General features: G+C 35.0%; 1 protein-coding gene across 3 annotated transcripts in view; it reads right to left on the reverse strand.

The window, feature by feature from the left end:
* Positions 1-20,834, reverse strand: part of PIK3C2A (phosphatidylinositol-4-phosphate 3-kinase catalytic subunit type 2 alpha) — a 111,414-nt gene that overhangs the window by 80,985 nt on the left and 9,595 nt on the right. For all 3 annotated transcript variants that reach the window (XR_014020498.1, XM_081280906.1, XM_081280907.1), the window contains one exon: positions 5,007-6,133. Coding sequence is in view for 2 of the 3 variants with exons in the window: in XM_081280906.1 (XP_081137032.1) it covers positions 5,007-6,068 (1,062 nt within the window). In the remaining variant the exon portion in view is untranslated. The remainder of the gene's footprint in view (positions 1-5,006; positions 6,134-20,834) is intronic.

The raw sequence follows: 20,834 nt of genomic DNA on the forward strand, positions 1-20,834 counted from the left end.
TGTGTAAGTGTGTGTGTGTGTACATCTATATCTATATTATATATACAGATGAGGTGGTAGGTTGTAGAGGTAGGTTTGGGGATTCAAGGAAAGTCATAAAGGTTTAAAATAACTCACAAAATATTTATCAGTACATTCTGTGATAAAAAAGAAAAAGCAGTTACAAGAGTACTGTATAGGAAAGCTTCATGCCTATAAGAATTTAAAGGTTTGGGTCATATCACTCAGAAATTAGTTGGAACAAAGCACCAAATTTTCAATAAATGTACCACAAACATTAAGTATATCAATTACCATTTAGAACAAAATTGGTTACATCCTTATCTGGATTTTTAAAGATATTCCAAAGAGACTTCCTTCAGTGAATTATTCAAATACACTCGGTTACACAATAAAAATCATATTTTAACTTTCCTTCTTTAAAATTAATGATACATATCCTGCCAATGAGGATATAAATGCTTATACTGTTAATACAATTAACTTTTAGAAAGAGCCAAAATCCATAGAACTTTGCAAAAGCACTTTTACAAAAATAATTTGATATATTACTAAAACCTTTAAAAACTGATCAAAGTAGCTAAATTCATAGCTATTATCTGAAAGTTTAATTTAAACTTAAATTGCCAGAAGATAGTTTTAAGTATTGTTTCTTCTTGTGTTGGTCACAAAATATTTGAACTGAAGTATTTAGATTATTATTAACAAAACAAAAGACACTAGAAGGAAACAGGAAGTAAGCTTGCTGAGTGAGAAGAAAAATACCCTTCTGAATTTTTACCACAAAGCAAATTTCTGACAGGAAATGAACATTTAAGTACATAAAGTAATTATTAAAAAAAAAAAAACCTTAGGCATTGCAATATTATTTCCCAACAAACAAAGTATGAACTTCAGGGAAAAGTTTGTAAATGGACAGGGATAAATGATGTGTGAAAAATTAAAAGTTCCATGCCAATGAATTCTGCCACAGACTTCCTGAATTATTAATATTCCTTTACCTCTCCCTTTTGGTCTATATCAAACCAAACTTTTCTTCTTATACACAAACAAGATGAAATCTTAATATTAATAAAAGGGCTTAGAACTTCTCTTTAATACAAAAATCCTTCCTGTAGGATATGTAACAGGTACATATCGAGCTTCTGATTGAATGCCGCTAATATTTCTGTTTACAACCTGAGAGTAATCTGTATGAAATAGATGTTCATAAATTCCTTTGTAGATATTTAACCATCCAACCTGCCTCCTTAAATTTTCTTCTCCATTAGTCCTTGTTCTACTTTTTTTAGGATACCAAATTTAAAAATTAAGCACTAAACTGATTTTTTAATTCATGCGGAGAAATAATATAAAGAAATAGGATTTGCTCTATTTTTAAGCTTTACTATACAACATATTTTAACTTTCAGCATCTGCTACCACTTGTCTTGATTAAAATCTAGCACAAAGCAGGTACAGTGGCACAGCCTGTAATCCTAGCTACTCTGGAGGCTGAGATAAGAGGATGGTAAGTTCAAGGCCAGCCTCAGCAATTTAGTGAGCCCCTATTTCAAAGGGAAAAATATAAAGGATTGGGGATGTACTCAGTGGTAGAGTGCCCGAGTACCAGGCACAATCCCTAGTACCAGACTCTTCTTGCTCCCAAAATATATATGGCACAAATTGTCATCTAATGTAGCACAAATATGCTCAATATATTAAAAATTTTAGTATTCTGTATTTCATTCTATTTTAAAACAACATAGTGACTTTCAGATATTCTGCTCCCTGGATTGGCTTGAAAACCTATGTCCAAAATACAGAACAAAACAAAACAAAAATTCACTTTCTCTTTTACATGGCAACTTTCCAAAATTTAACTATTATTCCCCAAAAGGCCCTCAGAAATCATCTGGTCTAACCAACAATTTCATAAATAAAGAAAACTCAGATCAAGAAAGTGACTTTTATTCAATTACTATTTCTTCGACAAAAAGTCTGTATAACTTCTAGATCCCGAATACTGTAGTCTTCTCTTATTGAAACACATTGGTGAGCCCTCTTAGAATGTAGTGCTCAAATATAATTATTAGATAGGGTTTTCATAGAATTGATTGTAATGTAACAACTGTATAACACCTCAGTCATGCATCAGATAGACTTCTTCAATCCTTTCCTCATACTTTAAAATCTAAGAACATGTTCCTGTTAAAACTGATCCTGCACAGAAGCCTAGTAATAAATTTCTAGAGTTTGAGCAATTAGCAGTTCTCTGTGACAACCATGTGATCTGATTACCTACATCTTGTTGGGGAACATCTTATCTTTAGAAAACAACTTACCTTCATTATTCCTGTAAAATACTTTCACCCAAATAAAGAAAATATAACGATGGTTTTATGACAAATAATAAAAATGAAAAAGAGGGACTGGGGCTCAGTGGTAGAATGCTTGCCTAGCATGTGTGAAGCACTGGGTTCAATTCTCACAAATAAATAAAGGTACATCAACAACTAATAAAATATTTTTTAAAAATGAACAAGAAAAAATGTATGCGGGGAAATGTACACGGGTATCACACCCCTACCAAAGGAAAGGGTGGAGAACACATATGTTGAACTGGAAGTGATTAGTCTAAATTCAAGAGGGCAGCAGGGAAAGGAAGTTGAGTTTCACAATAAAAGCATTAGCAATCTATGTTAGGGATTTGGGTCTAAAATGAAACTGTTCCCAGGGTACTCTATTTTTATACTTTATTATTAGTCTTGCCACATTCCCAATTTCATAGGCTCCTGAAGCATGAGGACACTTAAGTCATCTTGTCAAAAGGTCCCAAATGCCACACCAAGGGAGCAGACTGGTTGTATCAGAATCACTTAGGGAAAGTTTTTTAAAGACAAGACATCTTTCCACACTCTCTCCCCAACGCCACAAGAATCCTACAACAATCAGAAATGAGTAGGTCTAAACTTTGCAGGAAACTGTGACCTATCACTAAGTTTAAGAAGGTGACTCTCTGAATATCTCCTGTAACAAGGTACTATTCCCAAAACAACATGAATATCAGACCTTTGCTTTTTACAAATAGTCTGTTGCCTTTTTCTTGACCTCTAATTTGTTATAATGGAAATTCTCAAAAACACACACAAAGTAGGTCAATATAATAAACATCCATGTATCTATCATCAGCTTCAACAATTATTAACATGGCCAATCTTGTTTCATTTATAAACTTAAATACCAACATCTCATCCCAATTTATTAAAGCTACAAGTAATATGATTACCTTTGTAAGTTTTTCAAAATATACATCCCTAAAATATAAGAGCTCATTCAACTAACTGAAATACCAGTATTATACCAAAATATTAACAATAATTCCTTAGCTTCTTTGCATCCCAGTTTCCTCAACTATAAAATTGGGATGGACTACTCTGGCTTCATAGGATTCTTATGAATTTCCTACTGTCTCAGTAATTATTGGGGAAAAAAAAAAAAGTAGGGTGGGGGAGTTCAGTTTGAATATGTACAACACATAAAAAGCATGTAAGTTTTTGGATCAGAGTTCCAGTCCTGGATCTTTGAGCAGGAAATAACCTGAATACCCAGAAACCTCAATTTGTTTAAAATGATAACTGTATCTTAACAAGGGGGAAGAAAGAACTGAGAAAGACTAATCAATTAATACTAAGTTATAGATAAGAGTAAGTTCTGGTGTTCTACTTCACATTGAGGTGAACATAAATAATAATAATCTACTGCATATTTAAAAAAACTAGAAAGCATTTTGAATGTTTCACCATAAATAAATGATAAATGAGGTGATAAAGATGTTTAGTCTGATTTAAACATTACAGAATATATACATGCATCAAAACATTACATGGTACCCCATAAACATATGACACTTATTTTTTATGAATCAGTTAAAAATTTAATAATTAAAAAAAGGAGAAGATAACTGCAGTCAGTATATTTGGAATGGTAATCTCTGCTCACCAGGGATAATGTTTCCTTTAGTATATAAATGGACATTTTAAGGTTAAAAATTAAAATATATAAACATTGAGATAAACTAAAGCCATTTAGAAACATTTCTATTACCTTTAAGCTAATCTATCTATTGTGGCTATGATGCATACATTGTAGAATTGTGAATGCATACATACAGAAATGAGATATAAAGAGCAGGATTGTTTCAAAATGACCTGGATGCTCATTTTGGATTATCTGGATAATCAGGGGGTCTGTCTTCTATGAATGGGAGGGTTGAGCCTGTTCTTAGCTCCCTACACCATCAAAGGCTTCCTTTTTTTTGATATTAAGTCTGCAACTTTCCAGAACCCAAACATCTCCAAGTTCTAGGCAGCTACCCATCCCCCCAAACTGAAAATATTTGACATCTCAATCTCAAGACTAGACAAATACTACAAAATTTGTTCTTCCTTTCCTAGATGTTTGTTGACTCCCAAAACCAAAATAGTAGGTAAGGTGCTAATTTAATTAGGCAAGTGATGATTCATACTAAAGTGATGAAAATGAGACTTATAAAGTGAGGATGAGATTTAAACATTCCCAAGACACACATATATTATTTTGAGGTATCATCTTAAGAAAATTAAAAAAAAATGAATAAAAAGGGCTGGGGATGTAGCTCAGTGGTAGAGGGGTTCAATCCTCAATATTGCAAGACAGGAAGTGGGGCGTAGGGAAGAAGGGGAGAAAGAAGAAATCTTACATGAGGAAACAGAGACAAAAAAGATCTTAAATGCCTCTTGGTGACAATCAGATCCTGATTAGGTCTTTATAATCTTAGAAAAGACAACATTAAAGGTAAGGGATTTTTCAACTGGCCTCTTCACATTTAATTATTTGCCACACAACCAAAGAATTAAAAGAATCCTTGGGAGCAAATAAAAATAAAATTCTAAATGAAAAATATTTCTTTTTCCCAATAAATTATGCACACAAATATGAACTCTTATGTTTCACTGCTAAATTTGAGTAGTAAGAAAAAACTATACCTGTATTTGGCCCTGGACTTTAGTAAGCTGAGTTGCTCGAATATTTAAAGACTGGCTTCTTGTTACAGTTGCCCCAGAAAGGGAATTTCCATTCACCTTTCTTTCAAGGTGACAACTTGCTGGTGATCGTTCTTCAAGAAGAACAGCATCCCAGGGATCCTTTGCTAGCAAACTTGGAACATTTCTGTCTTCTTCATGGTCTACTATTTCCACATTGTCCACTTTTGGCTTACTTAGAGGATCCAGGTCTAACCAGTCAAATTTACTGATGTCCTCAGACTTTGGAGATACCTGTAGATTGCTGACTGTAGTTTTTGAATTTGTTATCTCCAAATCCGTCCTTGCTTTCCCATTTTTTAAAAATTCTGATGTGCTAGCTATTTTGTCAAATAGTTTTGCCATGTCAGGACTGACTACTGGTCGATAGATTGGTAAAGTTGCTTGTGGATGAAAGGATGTGGCAGGTGTCAAAGGATATGGAAAATACGGAGACTGTCCTGGAAGCCTTAAATATATAGGTTCTGAAGATGGAAAAGTAGGCATTCTTGGGTTGAAGCCATTCTGGAATGCAGCCTGTTTACTGTAAGTTGAAGGATAAATAGAAGGTAAAGTATAAGTGGAAGGCCCAGATAAGCCAGGGGGCCACTGTCCTCTCTGAATACTAGGTCTAAGATAGAGCTGTGCTGAAAATGAAGGGCTCAGAACAGGAGTAACTGGCAATACAGGTGTTCTACTTTCAAAACTGTCATCCAACAATAGTTTTTCAAGCTCGGCTTGGGTGAGCTTTTCTACATCAATATCAACTGCTCTTTTTTGGGAATCTGATTCAGGAAACACCATGAGATCATAATCCTGTTTACTAAAAACTTGTGCTTTTTGTCTGGTACTGCTTGACAACTCAAAGTCTCTCTGCTTGTCAGTCACTTGTCTGTCCTTTTGCAGTTTTGCTAAAGCTTCTGCTTCCATCTGTAATGCTTCTTGTTTGTCCACATCTTTTGTTCTTGTTGGTTCCAGCTGTGAAGAACACTGTTTAAATCCATTGTTGCTGGATATCTGAGCCATGTCCACTAAAAAGACCAAACCTTCTCCTATCTACTTTTTTCTCGTAGCTTCCAAAATAGCAAGACCTATACATAAAAATAAATAACACTCAATTAGATTTTCTAAACATAAATAAATTTTATTTTGTTTGAAACCTACCCCCATATGATTTAAAATTTCTGGCCACTTACAAAAATACACTACCAAGTAAATAAAATAAAATGAACATTTAGGTGAAATCTGAATGAAAGAATCCTTAAGACCTGATACACTACTGGTTAAGTAAGATGTTTAGACACACATGACTTTATTCCATTTGCTGACCTAACAGGAAAGCTGGCACAATAAATGAACTTAAAAAGTTTTCATTTCAGCTGTCACATGACTGCCATTAACCAGTGGTACTTTTAGCAGAATTCTTGGCATGAAACGTCTTAAGTGCTAGTCACATATTTTCAAGAGTTCAGATAGGGTTTACTGTTACGAAAATAGCAAGTCTAAAATGGGTGCAATCCTTTTGCTATTTGTGAGCCTTTTGCTATCAAATTGCTCAAAAGCCAACTAGATACCTAGTCAGTAAGATAAGGAATGATTATTTAATCAAAATATGTGAAAAAAACTGATTAAGAATTTACACTATTCTACACTTACTAAAAATGTACACTGTAATGTAGCTTACAATAATAAAAGTGTTAAGGCCATAAGAACCTGTAAGATTCTACTCAGGGGCTAGGGTTGTGGCTCAGCAGTAGAGCGCTCGCCTAGCACATGTGGGGCGCTGGTTTCGATCCTTAGCACCACATAAAGATAAATAAAATAATGGTATTATGTCCAACTAAAAAATAAAATATTTTAAAAAAATAAAATAAAGGTATTGTGTTCAACTACAACTAAAACACAATATTAAAAAAAAGATTCTACTCAAAGGTTATGACTAAATTGTCACATAGATTTGATCACACTTCTGTTCTGATTATCTGCAGTTAAGTCAAGTTATAATATCAAAATTTTTCCTTTAAAAACCATTAAATCAGGGTTGAGGATATAGTTCAGTTGGTAGAGTGCTTGCCTCATATGCACAAGGCCCTGAGTTCAACTCCCAGCACCATACACACAAAAAAAGTCCTTAAGTCAGGCACAGTGGTGCACACCTGTAATGCCAGTGATTTGGGAGGCTGAAGCAGGAGGATCTCAAGTTTGAGGTCAGCCTCAGCAATTTGGCAAGGCCATAAATAACTTAGTGAGAACCTATCTCAAAATAAAAAATAGAAAGGGTTAGGGGATGTAGCTTAGGTAGAGTACTTGCCTAACATATGTGAAGGTCTGGATTCAATTCCCAGTGCTGGAATTTAAAAAAAATTATCATATAGATTAAATGAAATAATGCAACTAAAATACTTATGTTGACCCTGAGCATAAGCACTAAATAAATGCTATTTATTATTAATCTAATCCAGTCTGCAATATACTTTGGATACCTAAAAAGCAAGAAAGCCTCTGTTTATGTCCCATGTTTTTCCCTCCTAGCAAACATGAATGTTTTTCTATAATACATGTTCAAGAAGAGTCTGATGAAAGGAGACAGGGAAAAACCCAAAATAAATTCAAATTAATATAATACAAATGAAAATTTAGGGGGCTGGGATTATAGCTCAATGGTAGAGCGTTCGCCTAGCATGCACGAAGCACTGGGTTCAATCCTCAGCACCACATAAATGTAAAATAAAGACATTGTGTCCACCTAAAAAATAAATTATGAAAGAAACAAAAGATCTTATTTTAAAAAAATGAAAATTTAGGTGTTGAGTTAATAACAGGAAAAAAAAAATGTTGCTGTTGTACCTCAGTGGTAGAGCACTTGCCTAGCATATGTGAGACACTGGGTTCGATCCTCAGCACCATATAAAAATAAATAAAGGTATTGTGTCAATCTACAACTAAAAAAAGTATTTAAAAAATGTTAACAATGAGGACATACAGAAAGAGGTATTCAAGGAATATCCCCGTAATGTCTTTGGACTATTTGCAATTCTTTCATATATTTGTTGAAAAGTTATTCCAATTTTTTACCTTCCACAGTAGACTGCAAAACATAGTCATGATGTATACTTGAAACTTGTATGCTTCATTATACTTAAATTTTACGTCAAGAGAAAAGGAAAGACAAAGGCTGGGCACAGAGGCACAGTCCTATTCCCCTAAGCAATTTAGTAAAACTCTGTCTCAAATTAAAAATAAAAAGGACAGAGAGCCAGGAATGGTGGTGCATCCCTGTAATTCCAGCAGCTCAAGAAGCTGAGACAGAAGGATAATGAGTTCAAAGCCACCCTCAGCAACAGCCGAGGCACTAAGCAACTCAGTGACACCCTATCTCTAAAAAAATACAAAACAGGGCTGGGGATGTGGCTCAGTAGTTGAATGTCCCTGAATTCAATCCCTGGTAGGCTCACCGCCGCCCCCAAAAAAGGGCTGGGGATGTAGATCAGTGGTAAAACATCCTTGGGTTCAATCCCCAGTACCAAAACAACAACAATAACAACAACAACAACAAAAACCCAAAACAATAAATAAACATCGAACTCTTGATAATACTGCACACAGAGTATTCATGTGTGCAACTTACTTTTAAGTGCATAAAAATATGAATTAATGGACAGAGGGATGACAGATGGATAAATATGTGATAAGGCAAGTATAGGAAAATGTTAATAGAACAGATGTTAGGTACATGGGTATTTTGCTTTACAGTTTCAACTCAGCTGCTATAACTGAAAACCTTCACAATAAAATGTTCAGTTGGGGGAAATGGGCACAAATTCACCCACTTGAATACACACATTCCTTTACAACATGATTTTCTTGTCCCACTAGTATAGACTTCTATTTCTCAACTCTCTTAATCTGAATGGGTCTTGTGACTTGCTTTGACCAATAAAACATGGGAAAAGTGATAGTGTTGGAGTTTCAAGACTAGGTCATAAGAGACCTTACTGAGTTCTTCCCTCTTGAACTGCAACTACTGTCATCTGAATTAATACTCACTGAGAATGAAAGAGAAGTAGGAGAGAAAAGAAAGCTTGGCCAACAGCCAGCAAAAACCACTAACATGTGATAAAGCCACCACTTAGACCATCCACCACACTCCAAATGACATCAGACTCATGATTGACCCAAAGTAAGACACAGAAGAAACCACCCAGATAAACTCAGTCCAGATAGCTAATCCACACAATCATTCTGGAATGGTTTATTACAAAGCAGTAACTGATAAACCTTTTCTGATTCATTTAGTTTTTATTTTATTTTTTCTGAAGTGCTAGGAATAGAACTCAGGCAATTACTTCAGGCAAGTGCTGTACCACTAAACCACAACCCATTCATTTAAATTAATAAAACTAAAGCCACTTAAAAACTAACAATGCATTTTTGTCTTAACTTCTGCTACTGCTGCCATCACGACCATTTTCCTTCTCTAGAAGGAATACTTTTCCTTTCTCAGGCTACCTTCTCCACTCATATCCTTATTAATCTCACTGAATTCCCCTATACTTCTTTATCAGTGGTTGCCTCTTTTGCACTGTTAATTTCTCCTTTAGTTGCCGTAAAAATGCTTAAGTGTCCTCCATACTGAAAAGGGGGAGGGAAATCTTAACATTCTGTTTTAAGACTATAGTGGCTTTCATTTTAATTTTCTACTTTCACTGCCAAACTTCTCAAATGATTGACCTAGAAACTTCTCAAATGACTGACTCCTTTCTTTATACATTGTGCCTTGAAAAATTCTACTTGCCTTTCAGGGCCCAATTAAAATACCATCTCCTCTCTGAAGCTTTTCCTAAGCACTCTCATCAAAATTTATGTTTTTAGCTCAACAAAAAATTTTTATCAATTCTTTTCTTTATTTTTGGCAGTTCTGTGGATGGAACTCAGGGCCTTGAACACGCTAAGCCCACACTCTACCTGGGGAAAAAACATGGGACATAAACAGAGGCTTTCTTGCTTTCTAGGTATCCAAGGTAGATATACTGCAAACCCTTTTGCCTACTTGGTTGGCATCCTTGCATCTAGTAATAGGACCTCTAGCTTCTTTTTTACAGATTGTTTATCTCCCTTTTATCCCATTTAATTAAAACAGGAATAGTCCATTCTTTTTTTCTTTAATATATATTTTTTAGTTGTAAATAGACTTAATACATTTATGTATGAATGTATATATGTATGTATGTGGTGCTAAGGATAGAACCCAGTGCCCCACACATGCCAGGCAAGTACTTTATCACTGAGATACAACCCCAGCCCAGAAATGGACCATTCTCAATCCCCACATTTTCACACCCTCAAATGCTTTGGAGGATCCAAATCCAGCTCATCAGTATTAACACCAGGACTTCTGCTGAAACTATTTGGAAAGGCAACTTTTGAGACTGCTAAACTGATGGGATGTAAACTCGCACTGTTATGCCCATCTTTGTCGCTACTTAAGGAGATGCCTAAGAATGCAGAAAACAGAGGTAAATGAGAAATAAGATGTATTCTGGATAATCTTACATTAAGCATTTGGATCTAACCATGCTCTAGGACAAACTCTTCATTGTATAAACCACTAGGTTGTTTTGTTTGCTTAAGATGGTTTCAAATGATGGTTTCTGCCATGGTAACCCAGAAAGTTCTGATTAACACACAATCTATGAACTTGTACATCTATTCAACAGTCTAAAATAGGCTTAAATGCAAAGACCTACTTGTTCATTTGCCTAGTTCTCCACATTTAAAACCATTTTGAGACAGGAACTAAGTCTAATGTGGTGGCACATGCCTGTACTCCCAGCTACTGAGGTGACCTTGGCAGGAGGATCTCAAGTTCCAGGCCAGCCTAAGAGCAACTTAACAAAACCCTGCCTCAAAAGAAAAAAGGGTGGGGATGAAGTTCAGTTGCAGAGTACTTGCCTAGCATACATGAGGGTTTGATGCCTAGTACTAAGGAGGGAAGGAAGGAAGGAAGGAAGGAAGGATAAACTTAAATTATTGAATATATGTTTTAACACAAGGGAATGCAGGCTGTTAGAATTGTAGAAAGCATTTCAGATGGCATAAGAGTATGAATAATATGACAGGAGCAATGAGTAGAGTGTAATCACCTGTTATTGAATACCATATTTTCCTATTCTTTTCTTTCTCTCACTCTCTCTTCCTCCCACTCCCCAGTTTTTCAGGATTGAACTAGTGCTTCACAAATGTTAAATAAGTATACTCTCAATGTCACTAACCCAACATTTCCTATTTTTCATATAATCATGCATTAAAACAAAATAGCATTTTACAAAAAGATACCTAACTGTAATTCACCTTCCACAAGTATAAAGCCAATTTGTTATTTAAGTCTTCTCATGCTTACCATAATTGGTAATGAATGACAAAGGGGGACATTTCAAATAAATGTCAACTCATTTACTAACAAAGGTATAAAATAGTTTGAAATATATTTTAACTATGAATGTGTTTTTGTTTTCACATCACCAATTTATTTGCTTGCTCTATCTCCAGTACCAAAAATCAAAGGTAATCATATACTAAACATAGTAATTGAGAGCTATCTGTTGGCAGCTAAATTACCATATTTTAGTTTTCCAAAGAATTATCATCCATGTGTATTCAAACGACAATAAAAGGACTTAAAAGATTGTCCAAAAGTAACCCTGTGCTTTAGCTATTTTTCTGGGGCTGCTACATTGGCATGCTCCATTAATTTTTAAAAATAAAGCTCCATTTGATGGCAAACATTTAGCAGGAAACAATTTCCCACATGCTAATTCAAAATAAAAACTTGGATGTTAATGTTCCCCTAATTCAAGATGGGAAAGATAACTCGATTTTGAATGAGAAATGTATATCATCTGCCAAAATTTTCCCAACATAAAGAAACCCAGTGAAAAACACAAGGCTGTAGCTACTTTAAAAATTCTTAAAAACAACAACCAACAAAAAAATTCTTTTAAAGAGGGCAATTAAACTTTTGGACACCATTTGCATATCACAAAACAGATTATTAAAAGCTCTTGCCTTCTTAAGTGACATTCATTCATTTACAATTTAAATTTAAATCTCAGAAAAAAAAAGGTCAGTCTTGCTACCCATCTAATGCTTTCTGATTTTAAAAACTAGAGATACTTAAGAAAAAGGAGTAACTATTACTTGAGTTCAATAATAGATAACTCCTGGGGGGCTTGGGGCTTTCCTCAATGGTAGAGTGCTCCCATAGCATGGGTGAGGCCGTGGGTTCAATCCTCAGCACCACATAAAAATAAATTAATTAATTAACAATATTGTATCCAACTACAAGTAAAAAATAAATATTAAAAAAATAGATAACTCCTCCTCTAAAATAACAATGAACCTTAAAGAAAACTAAATTATGATACCTATGTGGAATGGAATATAATACCATCACTCATGATGACTGAGTAACCATAGAAAATGTTTGATAAAATTGTAGTAAATATCTACATATCTTGCCTGATGGGGTGGTACATGCCTATAATCCCAGCAACTTGGGACACTGAGGCAGGAGGACCACAAATTTGAGGTAAGCCAGCAATTTAGCAAGATCCTGTCTCAAAATAAAAATAAAAAGGTGGTAGAGCATCCCAGAGTTTAATCCCCAGTACTGCAAGAACAAAACAAAAACTACACATCTCTAGGTAGAGACAGAAATGCATAGATGCTATATGGTATACATTCCTTTAGTTAATTAACTCCTTAAATTAACTAACTTTCACAACTGTTTTTAATATATTTTTTATTTGTTCTAAGTAGTTATACATGACAGTAGAATGCATTTTGACACATCATACATAAATGGAGTGTAACTTCTCATTCATCTGGTTGTACATAATGTAGAATTACACAGGTCATGTAATCATATACGCACATAGATAATAATGTCCAATTCATTCTACTATCATTCCTAACCCCACGCCCACTCCCCTCCCTTCACCTCCCTCTGTCTAATCCAAAATACCTCTATTCTTCCCCTCAACCCTCTGCACCTCCCGGCACTGTCTCACAACTTTTATAAAGTAACTACTATTACTATCCCTAGTTTACAAAGGAAGAAACTTGCCAGGCCACGCCATAATCCCAGTGACCTGGAGGCTGAGGCAAGAGGATCACAAGTTCAAAACTAGCCTCATCAACTTAATAATGCCTAAAGCATTTTAGGGAGACCCTGTCTTTAAATAAAATATATTTTAAAAGTGGGGGAGAAGGGTAAAGGGGGTTGGGGATATGGCTCAGTGGTTAAGCACCCCTGGGTTCAATCCCAGGTACCAAAAAAGAAGAAGAAACTTAAGCACCTAATGTATATGATTTTAACTAAACTCATAGACGCTAGCAAGTGGTATATTCAGGACTCATATTTTTAAGTCATACACATATTTTTTAAGTTATCTCAAATCGGTACATGTCTAAATTAACACAATTTATTCCTTATAAATATTAACTTTCAGGGTTAGGGTTGTGGCTTAGTGGTAGAGTGCTTGCCTTGAATGTGTGAGGCACTGGGTTCAATTCTCAGCATCACATCACCAAATGACTAGCAAATTGGTAATTTCACTGAGGACAAGAACTCTTACTTTATGAATCCTCTTCACTCAAGACTTCTAATGGTTGTTAAATGAATGCATCAATGACTACAGAACAAAAGACAATATTCCTTTCATCAAAGAAAAGTTCAATTATGAAACCAAAATAACAGGTTAAAAAACCTCTATGTATTAATAATTCAACATTTACTGAAAAACCTTTAAGTGGTTGAGTTTAGAATAAATAAGTGCAGGGAATCGGTTATATTGAAAACTAGGAGGGAGATGGCAATAGAAAACTAAAAACAGGAGGTGTTCCACCACTGTTAAAAGGAAAAACCCAGTACATGAGAAGATAATATTCTCCTATCACTGATTCATAGAAGAAAGAAAACTTATCTAACAAAATAAATAAGTAAAAAACTATAAGTTCTTTGGTATTAGACACTGTACAAATTCATCACAAAAATAAATGAAGAGGGCTGGGCTTGTGGCTCAGTGGTAGAGTGCTTGCCTAGCACATGTGAGACATTGGGTTTGACCCTCAGCACCACATAAAAAATTAATTAACTAATTTTAAAAAATGTATCAAGCTTACTGAACACTTTTAAAAACTAACAATTTAAAATAAAGAGTATCCAGACTCTGGGTGTGAATTTATTCTACCCAATAAAAACGGAATGCATGCCACATATAACTTAAAATTTTCTATGACAACATTAATGAAAACAAATACATGAGACTAACAATACATTAATTTTACTTAATCTTGTTTTTCCAAATTATCATTTCAACAGATAATTGATACAAAAATGAGTGGGATATTTTGTATTCTTTAATACTAAGTCTTCAAAATCTAGTGTATATTTTACACTTATTACATCTCTATTAAGACTAATCACAGGGCTGGGGATGTGGCTCAAGCGGTAACACGCTCGCCTGGCATGCGTGCGGCCCAGGTTCGATCCTCAGCACCACATACCAACAAAGATGTTGTGTCTGCCGAAAACTAAAAAATAAATATTAAAATTCTCTCTCTCTCTCTCTCTCTCTCTCTCTCTCTCTCTCTCTCTCTCTCAAAACACACACACACTCTCTCTCTCTCTCTTAAAAAAAAAAAATAAAAAGACTAATCACATTTCAAATACTCAAAAGCCAAAATGGTCTAGTGCAAGATTAGCAATTATAAGTTAAGGAACAGGAACCAAAAAGAATGAACAAACATCATTACTTTCCAGTGAAGAAAAATTAATGTTCCCAGCAGTATTATTTTCCTCTACCCCAGAAAAATAATTCAAACATCTGTTTTTTTGTTGTTGTTTTGGATTTTTAAAAATATTTTTTAAATTGTAGATGGACACAATACCTTTATTTATTTATTTTTATGTGGTGCCAAAGATCAAACCAAGTGCCCTACATATGTCAGACAAGGATGCTACCACTGAGCCACAACCCCAGCCCTTGTTTTTTGAGAACAAAAATTTCTTCTTATTTAAGCCCCCTGAATAATCCACAGACTTTAAATAAGGCCTACCATTCTGGATTTTTGTTTGTTTGTTGTCAGAACTGAGGACTAAATCCAGGTCCTCTCACACACTAGCAAAGTGTTCTACCACTAAGCTACATCCCCAGTCCCATTTATGGCATTTATTTATTTATTTATTTATTTATTTATTTATTTATTTATTTATTTATTTTTGTGTAGTATGGGGATTGAACCCAGGGACCTTCTACCATTGAACTATATCCCCCATGCTTTTTATTTTTATTTTGAGACAGTGTCCAAATTACTCAGACTTTAATTTGGCCTTAAATTTGCAATCTTCTTGCTTCAGCCTCCTAAACTGCTGGGATTACAGGTGTGTGCCACTGTATCTAAGTACATAAACATTTTAACAAATAACTTGTTTTATTTTTAATTTTTAGTTTTCAGTGGACACAACATCTTTATTTTATTTTTATGTGGTGCTGATGATCAAACCCAGTGCCACGCACATGCCAGGCAAGCGCGCTACCACTTGAGCCACATCCCCAGCCCTTAACAAATAACTTGTATGACAAAAAGAAATAAATCATAGAATGTATTCACATCTTCAATAAATATTCACTGGATGTATATCATGTACCAGGCATTGTTTTAGGTGATGAAAAGTAAAAGTAATTTAAGAAAAAACTTTTTGCTACTCAGATTACAGAGAAAGAACTAATCTTCCTAATATATAACAAAAGAGTTATTAAATTTTAAAAAAAGCAATCCTGTAGAAAAACAGCTTGAATAAACAGTTCACAGAAAAGTTAAGATGCTTATTATCCTCACTCCCGTTGAAACAAAACAATTAAACTACACTAAACCTACTTGTACACCAAATTGATAATAAACACACAGGAAAAGGAAAAAAGTATTCATTGTAAAAAAAAATGTGTTAGGTACATAAAAAAGAGTACAGTTTTTAACTTTAAATGAAAGCTAGAGGGGCTGGGGATGTGGCTCAAGCGGTAGCGCGCTCGCCTGGCATGCGTGCGGCCTGGGTTCGATCCTCAGCACCACATACAAACAAAGATGTTGTGTCTGCCGAGAACTAAAAAATAAATATTAAAATTCGCTCTCTCACTCTCTCTTTAAAAAAAAAAAAAAAAAAAAAAAAAGCTAGGTGTTATGGTCTGGATGTGAGGTGTTCCCCCCACACACACACACACACAGCTCATATATGAGACAATGCAAGAATGTTTACTTAATGGCAAAAACTTGGGAGTTTTTCCTTTGTGCCTTAAAAAAAAAAACAAAAACAAAACAGGATGCCAATGACACTTCAGCTTTTTTTTTTCTTTTTTTTTTTTTTTTTTGAGGTACTGTGGATTGAAAGCACTGAGCCATATCCCTGCCCTTTTTATTTCTTGAGACAGGGCCTTTCTAAATTGCTGAGGCTGGCCTTGAGCTTCAGATCCTCCTGCCTCAGCCTCCTGAGTAGCTGGGATTACAAGTGTGTGGTACCACATCTGGCCCTACATCAACATTCTATAGAACCCTAGACAGCACAATAAGAAAAAGAAATAATAGAATCAAATTTCAAGAGTCAAACTATAGGCTGAATATCCCTTATCTGAAAGGTTTAAGACAAAACTATACTTACTTCCTCCTTAGCATTTAATACCATCCATGATATTACATCTTTATACACACACACACACACACACACACACACACAACATTTATTTATTTATTTTGGTACTGGGGATTGAACTCAGGGGTGATTAACTACTGAACCACATCCTCAGTCCTTTTAATTTTTTATTTTGAGATAGCGTTTCATTATGTTGCAGAGTCTGGCTTTGAATTTGGAATTCTCCTGCCTCAGTCTCCCAAGCCTCTAGGATTATAGGTATTTGCTACTGTGCCCAGCTTACTTGTGTATTTTTATTGTTAATCCTTTTTCTCTGGACTGTGAAGTTCATGAAGCTAAGATTTATCTGTTTGATTCACTGCAGCATCCCCAACACCCTAGAACTGGAACAATTTCAAAAGCTTTCATTCAAGTATTTGTTAATCAAATAAATGAAATCAAATCAAATATGGACCAGATTAGGAAGGAAATTTTCACTGTGGGGCTCTAACAGCCTATCAGATACTTAGCACAGTACAGTGGTACATGCCTGTATCCCAGCAACTTGGAAAGTTGAGGAAGGAAGATTCCAAGTTTGAAGCACTCAGGCAACTTAGACCCTGCCTCAATATAAAGATTTAAAAAGATGTAGGTGTAGTTCAGTGCTCATATCCCTAGTACTACCAAAAATAAAAAATAAAAAACCTATCATATACTGAAGAATACATTCAAATGAGTATTTTATCCTAAGAAATATAGCATGTAAATTTTTAACCCACTCTTGTTGCATTTATTTTCATTTAAAGTATTTGGAAACCATCTTGAAAATGCCAAATAATAAGTCATCAATTTCTTTCTCCAAAAGATCAAAATCAGACCAAAAGGTCAGAATCAGACCAAGAAGTACTTGTGAAAAATACAGTTCATATCTGCCTGGGGATTAGAAATACTGGCCTTGGGTTCAACAGCAATTTGGCTAGAGATAAATCTTTAAATAGTATATATGTAGAGCTGAATATCTTAAGTCATGGAAGCAGGTAAGATTGCCCTGGAAATATGTAGAGAATGAAAAAAGTATCAAGAGGATGATCACGAGAGTCACTAATACTTAAGCAGGAAAAAGGAGGTTGAAGGAAAATAACAGAAAGGTTTTAAGGTTGACGTCAGAGTAATACAGAGAATAAAATGTTCGAAGAAGAAAATGATCAGTACTGTCAGAAATTAAAAAGAAGTGGGGCTGGAGTTGTAGCTCAGTGGTACAGCACTTGCCTAGCACATGTGAGGCCCTAGGTTCGATCCTCAGCACCATATAAAGACAAATAAATTAAATAAAGGTATTGTATCCATCTACAACTACAAAAAATATTTTTTTAAAAGAAAGAAATTAAAAAGAGGTGACACAGAATGAGGACAGGAAAAAAATACACTAAGTCTAAGAATTGCTCGATGATTTTTTTAAGTGATAGCTTTATTGAGATATAATTCACTTATTATAAAATTCACCCTTTTAAAATACACAGTTCAGTTATTCTTAGGATAGTCATAGAACTATATGACCATCACTACTCCCAAAATTTCAGAATACTTTCATCTCTCCAAAAAAGAAATCTTTTACCCATTGGCAGTTACTGCTCATTTCCCTCCATGAATTAGTGGTTTTTGAAGAGCAGTTTTAGAGAAGCATGGAAAACTAAAGGAAAAATAAGGAATTACATATAAAAAGAACAAATTATTCTTTCACTTCTTTGACAATAAAGGGAACAAAGCTAAATAGGTAAAAAGGCCATGGTGTAAGGTATTTAAAATGGGAAAGGCCTTCAACATCTGGTAGGCTGAAGGGAAGGACATCAGGAGATAAAGACAGAAGATAAATACCAGCTTAGGCATTAGAAAAAAGGGGAAAGTATACAATCAGAGGCACAGATGGAAAGGAAGAGATACTTTAGAAGACTGAGGTAATGAAAATAAGGAAATACTAAATGATCTAAAAATGCAGGTAGGGGAATGTCTCTAAACTTTGGTAGAGTTTTTAAATTTTTCATCATTGAATGCTTTATTAATTCAAAACAAAGGTGATAAATGTGTAAAATAATTTTCACTTATTAGGATATCCAACATGGCAAGAGATTGTCACTCTCACTCCAACAACAAAGAACAAGCTAAATAAGCTAAAACACTAATAGTATTAAGACATCAGAGAGCAAAGGACACACAAAATAAAAATTTTAAAAACTAATGAATTAAACTTCAGAAAGTGATATCCTTCATTGAGAGAAAAGCCCACCACTACTCTCCTCTCCAGGATAGCAGCAGAAAGAAGAATGCACTGCAGACAGGGATAAGAGGAAATAAGCCAGACTTTTTAACAAATTTTAACAGCTACATATAGGTTGGCATAATGGATGATAATTCTTAAGAGTAGAAGAGGTAGCTAAGTGTTCCAAAATGCTGGATAAAGACTTACACGGAGCCCGAAGCATGGAACAAATCTGTTTCCACCCACCAACTCTCCCAAAGGTTTTAACAATGTTACACAGGTAGCACACTGAAATCTGGGGATACTGCAAGAACTGAAAGAGATCCCCTTGTAGTACAAACGTCCAAGGCAGTCATCTTCCAAGGAGGACTAGCAGGTGAACAGAGAGAAATCTGTCTAATAGCACAACATTTCAGCTATCACAGCTTGAGATGAGACAGGAGGGCTAAGGAAAGTCTCCATGGCACTGTAGGCCTTCACAGAATGTAAAACAGCTGCCCTCCAGAGGTTAGGGTAAGGACAGCATGCTAGGCAGAGCTCCTAAAACACAGGCAGGAAGCAGAACTACACAAAGAGAATTTACCAGGGATCTGAAAAGCTGGCCAGCTAGGCGGCAAAATAGAGATCCCTGAAATCATGTCAAGGTTCAGATCCCAAATCCTGCTGAACAGAAAGTCACAATTCTGCTACAGAGTGTTTTGTTGTTGTTTATTTTTGTCATACTAGGGATTGAATTCCTCACCCCAAAATATTTGAACACAGTGAAGTGAATCAAACTAAAGCTACAACAAAGGACAACAAAGGACTAAGCTACAACAAAGGACTTAAGCCAGGGCAGTGGCGCAAGGTACTCCAGAGGCTGAGATGGCAGGATTGAAAGTTCGAAGCAAAACCTGGGAAACACAGCAAGACCCTTAAAATAAAATTGACTGCAGCTCACCAGTAAAGCGCTTGTCTAGCATGCAAGAGGCCATACTGAAAAAATGGGGGAAAAAAAGGCAGACTCTCATTTTACTTTTTAAGTCAGGCTTATTCAATTTAGTCACCTGTCAGAATAAAGGCCATGAAGACATATATTAAGTAAATAATACTTCAGGCTCTAATATTGCTTTATGTAAGTTGACTGGCATACAATCAAAGATTATGATAGAAAGAAGCTAGAAAATGTGACCCAAGGTCAAAGAAACATTGAAAATAAGCAGATAAAAAGATGGTCCCAGGGGCTGGGGGTGTGGCTCAAGTGGTAGCGCACTCACCTGGCATGCGTGCGGCCCGGGTTCGATCCTCAGCACCACATACCAACAAGGAGGTTGTGTCCGCCGAGAACTAAAAAAAAATAAATATTAAAAAAAAAAAAAGATGGTCCCAAATGTTGGAATCATTCAAAAGGAGTCTTAAAATAATTATGATAAAGATACTAAATGATCTTTTAGAAAAGATGAGTAACATATAAAAATGTAAGGAATTTCAGCCATGATGGAAATTATTTTTTAAAAAATACTAGAAGGGAAAATATTTCAGAAATGAAAAATTAGAGAGATTTAATAGCAGAAAAAAAGGAGTGGTAACCTAAAGACACATCAACAATTGGAATAATCAAATTGAAACAAACGGAAAGAGGCTGGGGGTTTGAGACAACCGCATATCTGAGTTCTCGGTGGTCTAACATAACACATTTGGAGTCCAAGAAGGACAAGGAAAGATAACTCAATCAAAGAAATATTTGAAGAAAATATCCAAGGAATAATAATAATTTAAATATTGTCACTGAAAAATACTTTTATTTATTACAGGTTATCACTAGTCAAACATACATAGCAAATATATTACTTGACTTTAAACATTTAGC

Source organism: Spermophilus citellus (assembly GCF_964194105.1).
Source record: "Spermophilus citellus genome assembly, chromosome: 2".
In the NCBI taxonomy this organism is placed as follows: Eukaryota; Metazoa; Chordata; class Mammalia; order Rodentia; family Sciuridae; genus Spermophilus; species Spermophilus citellus.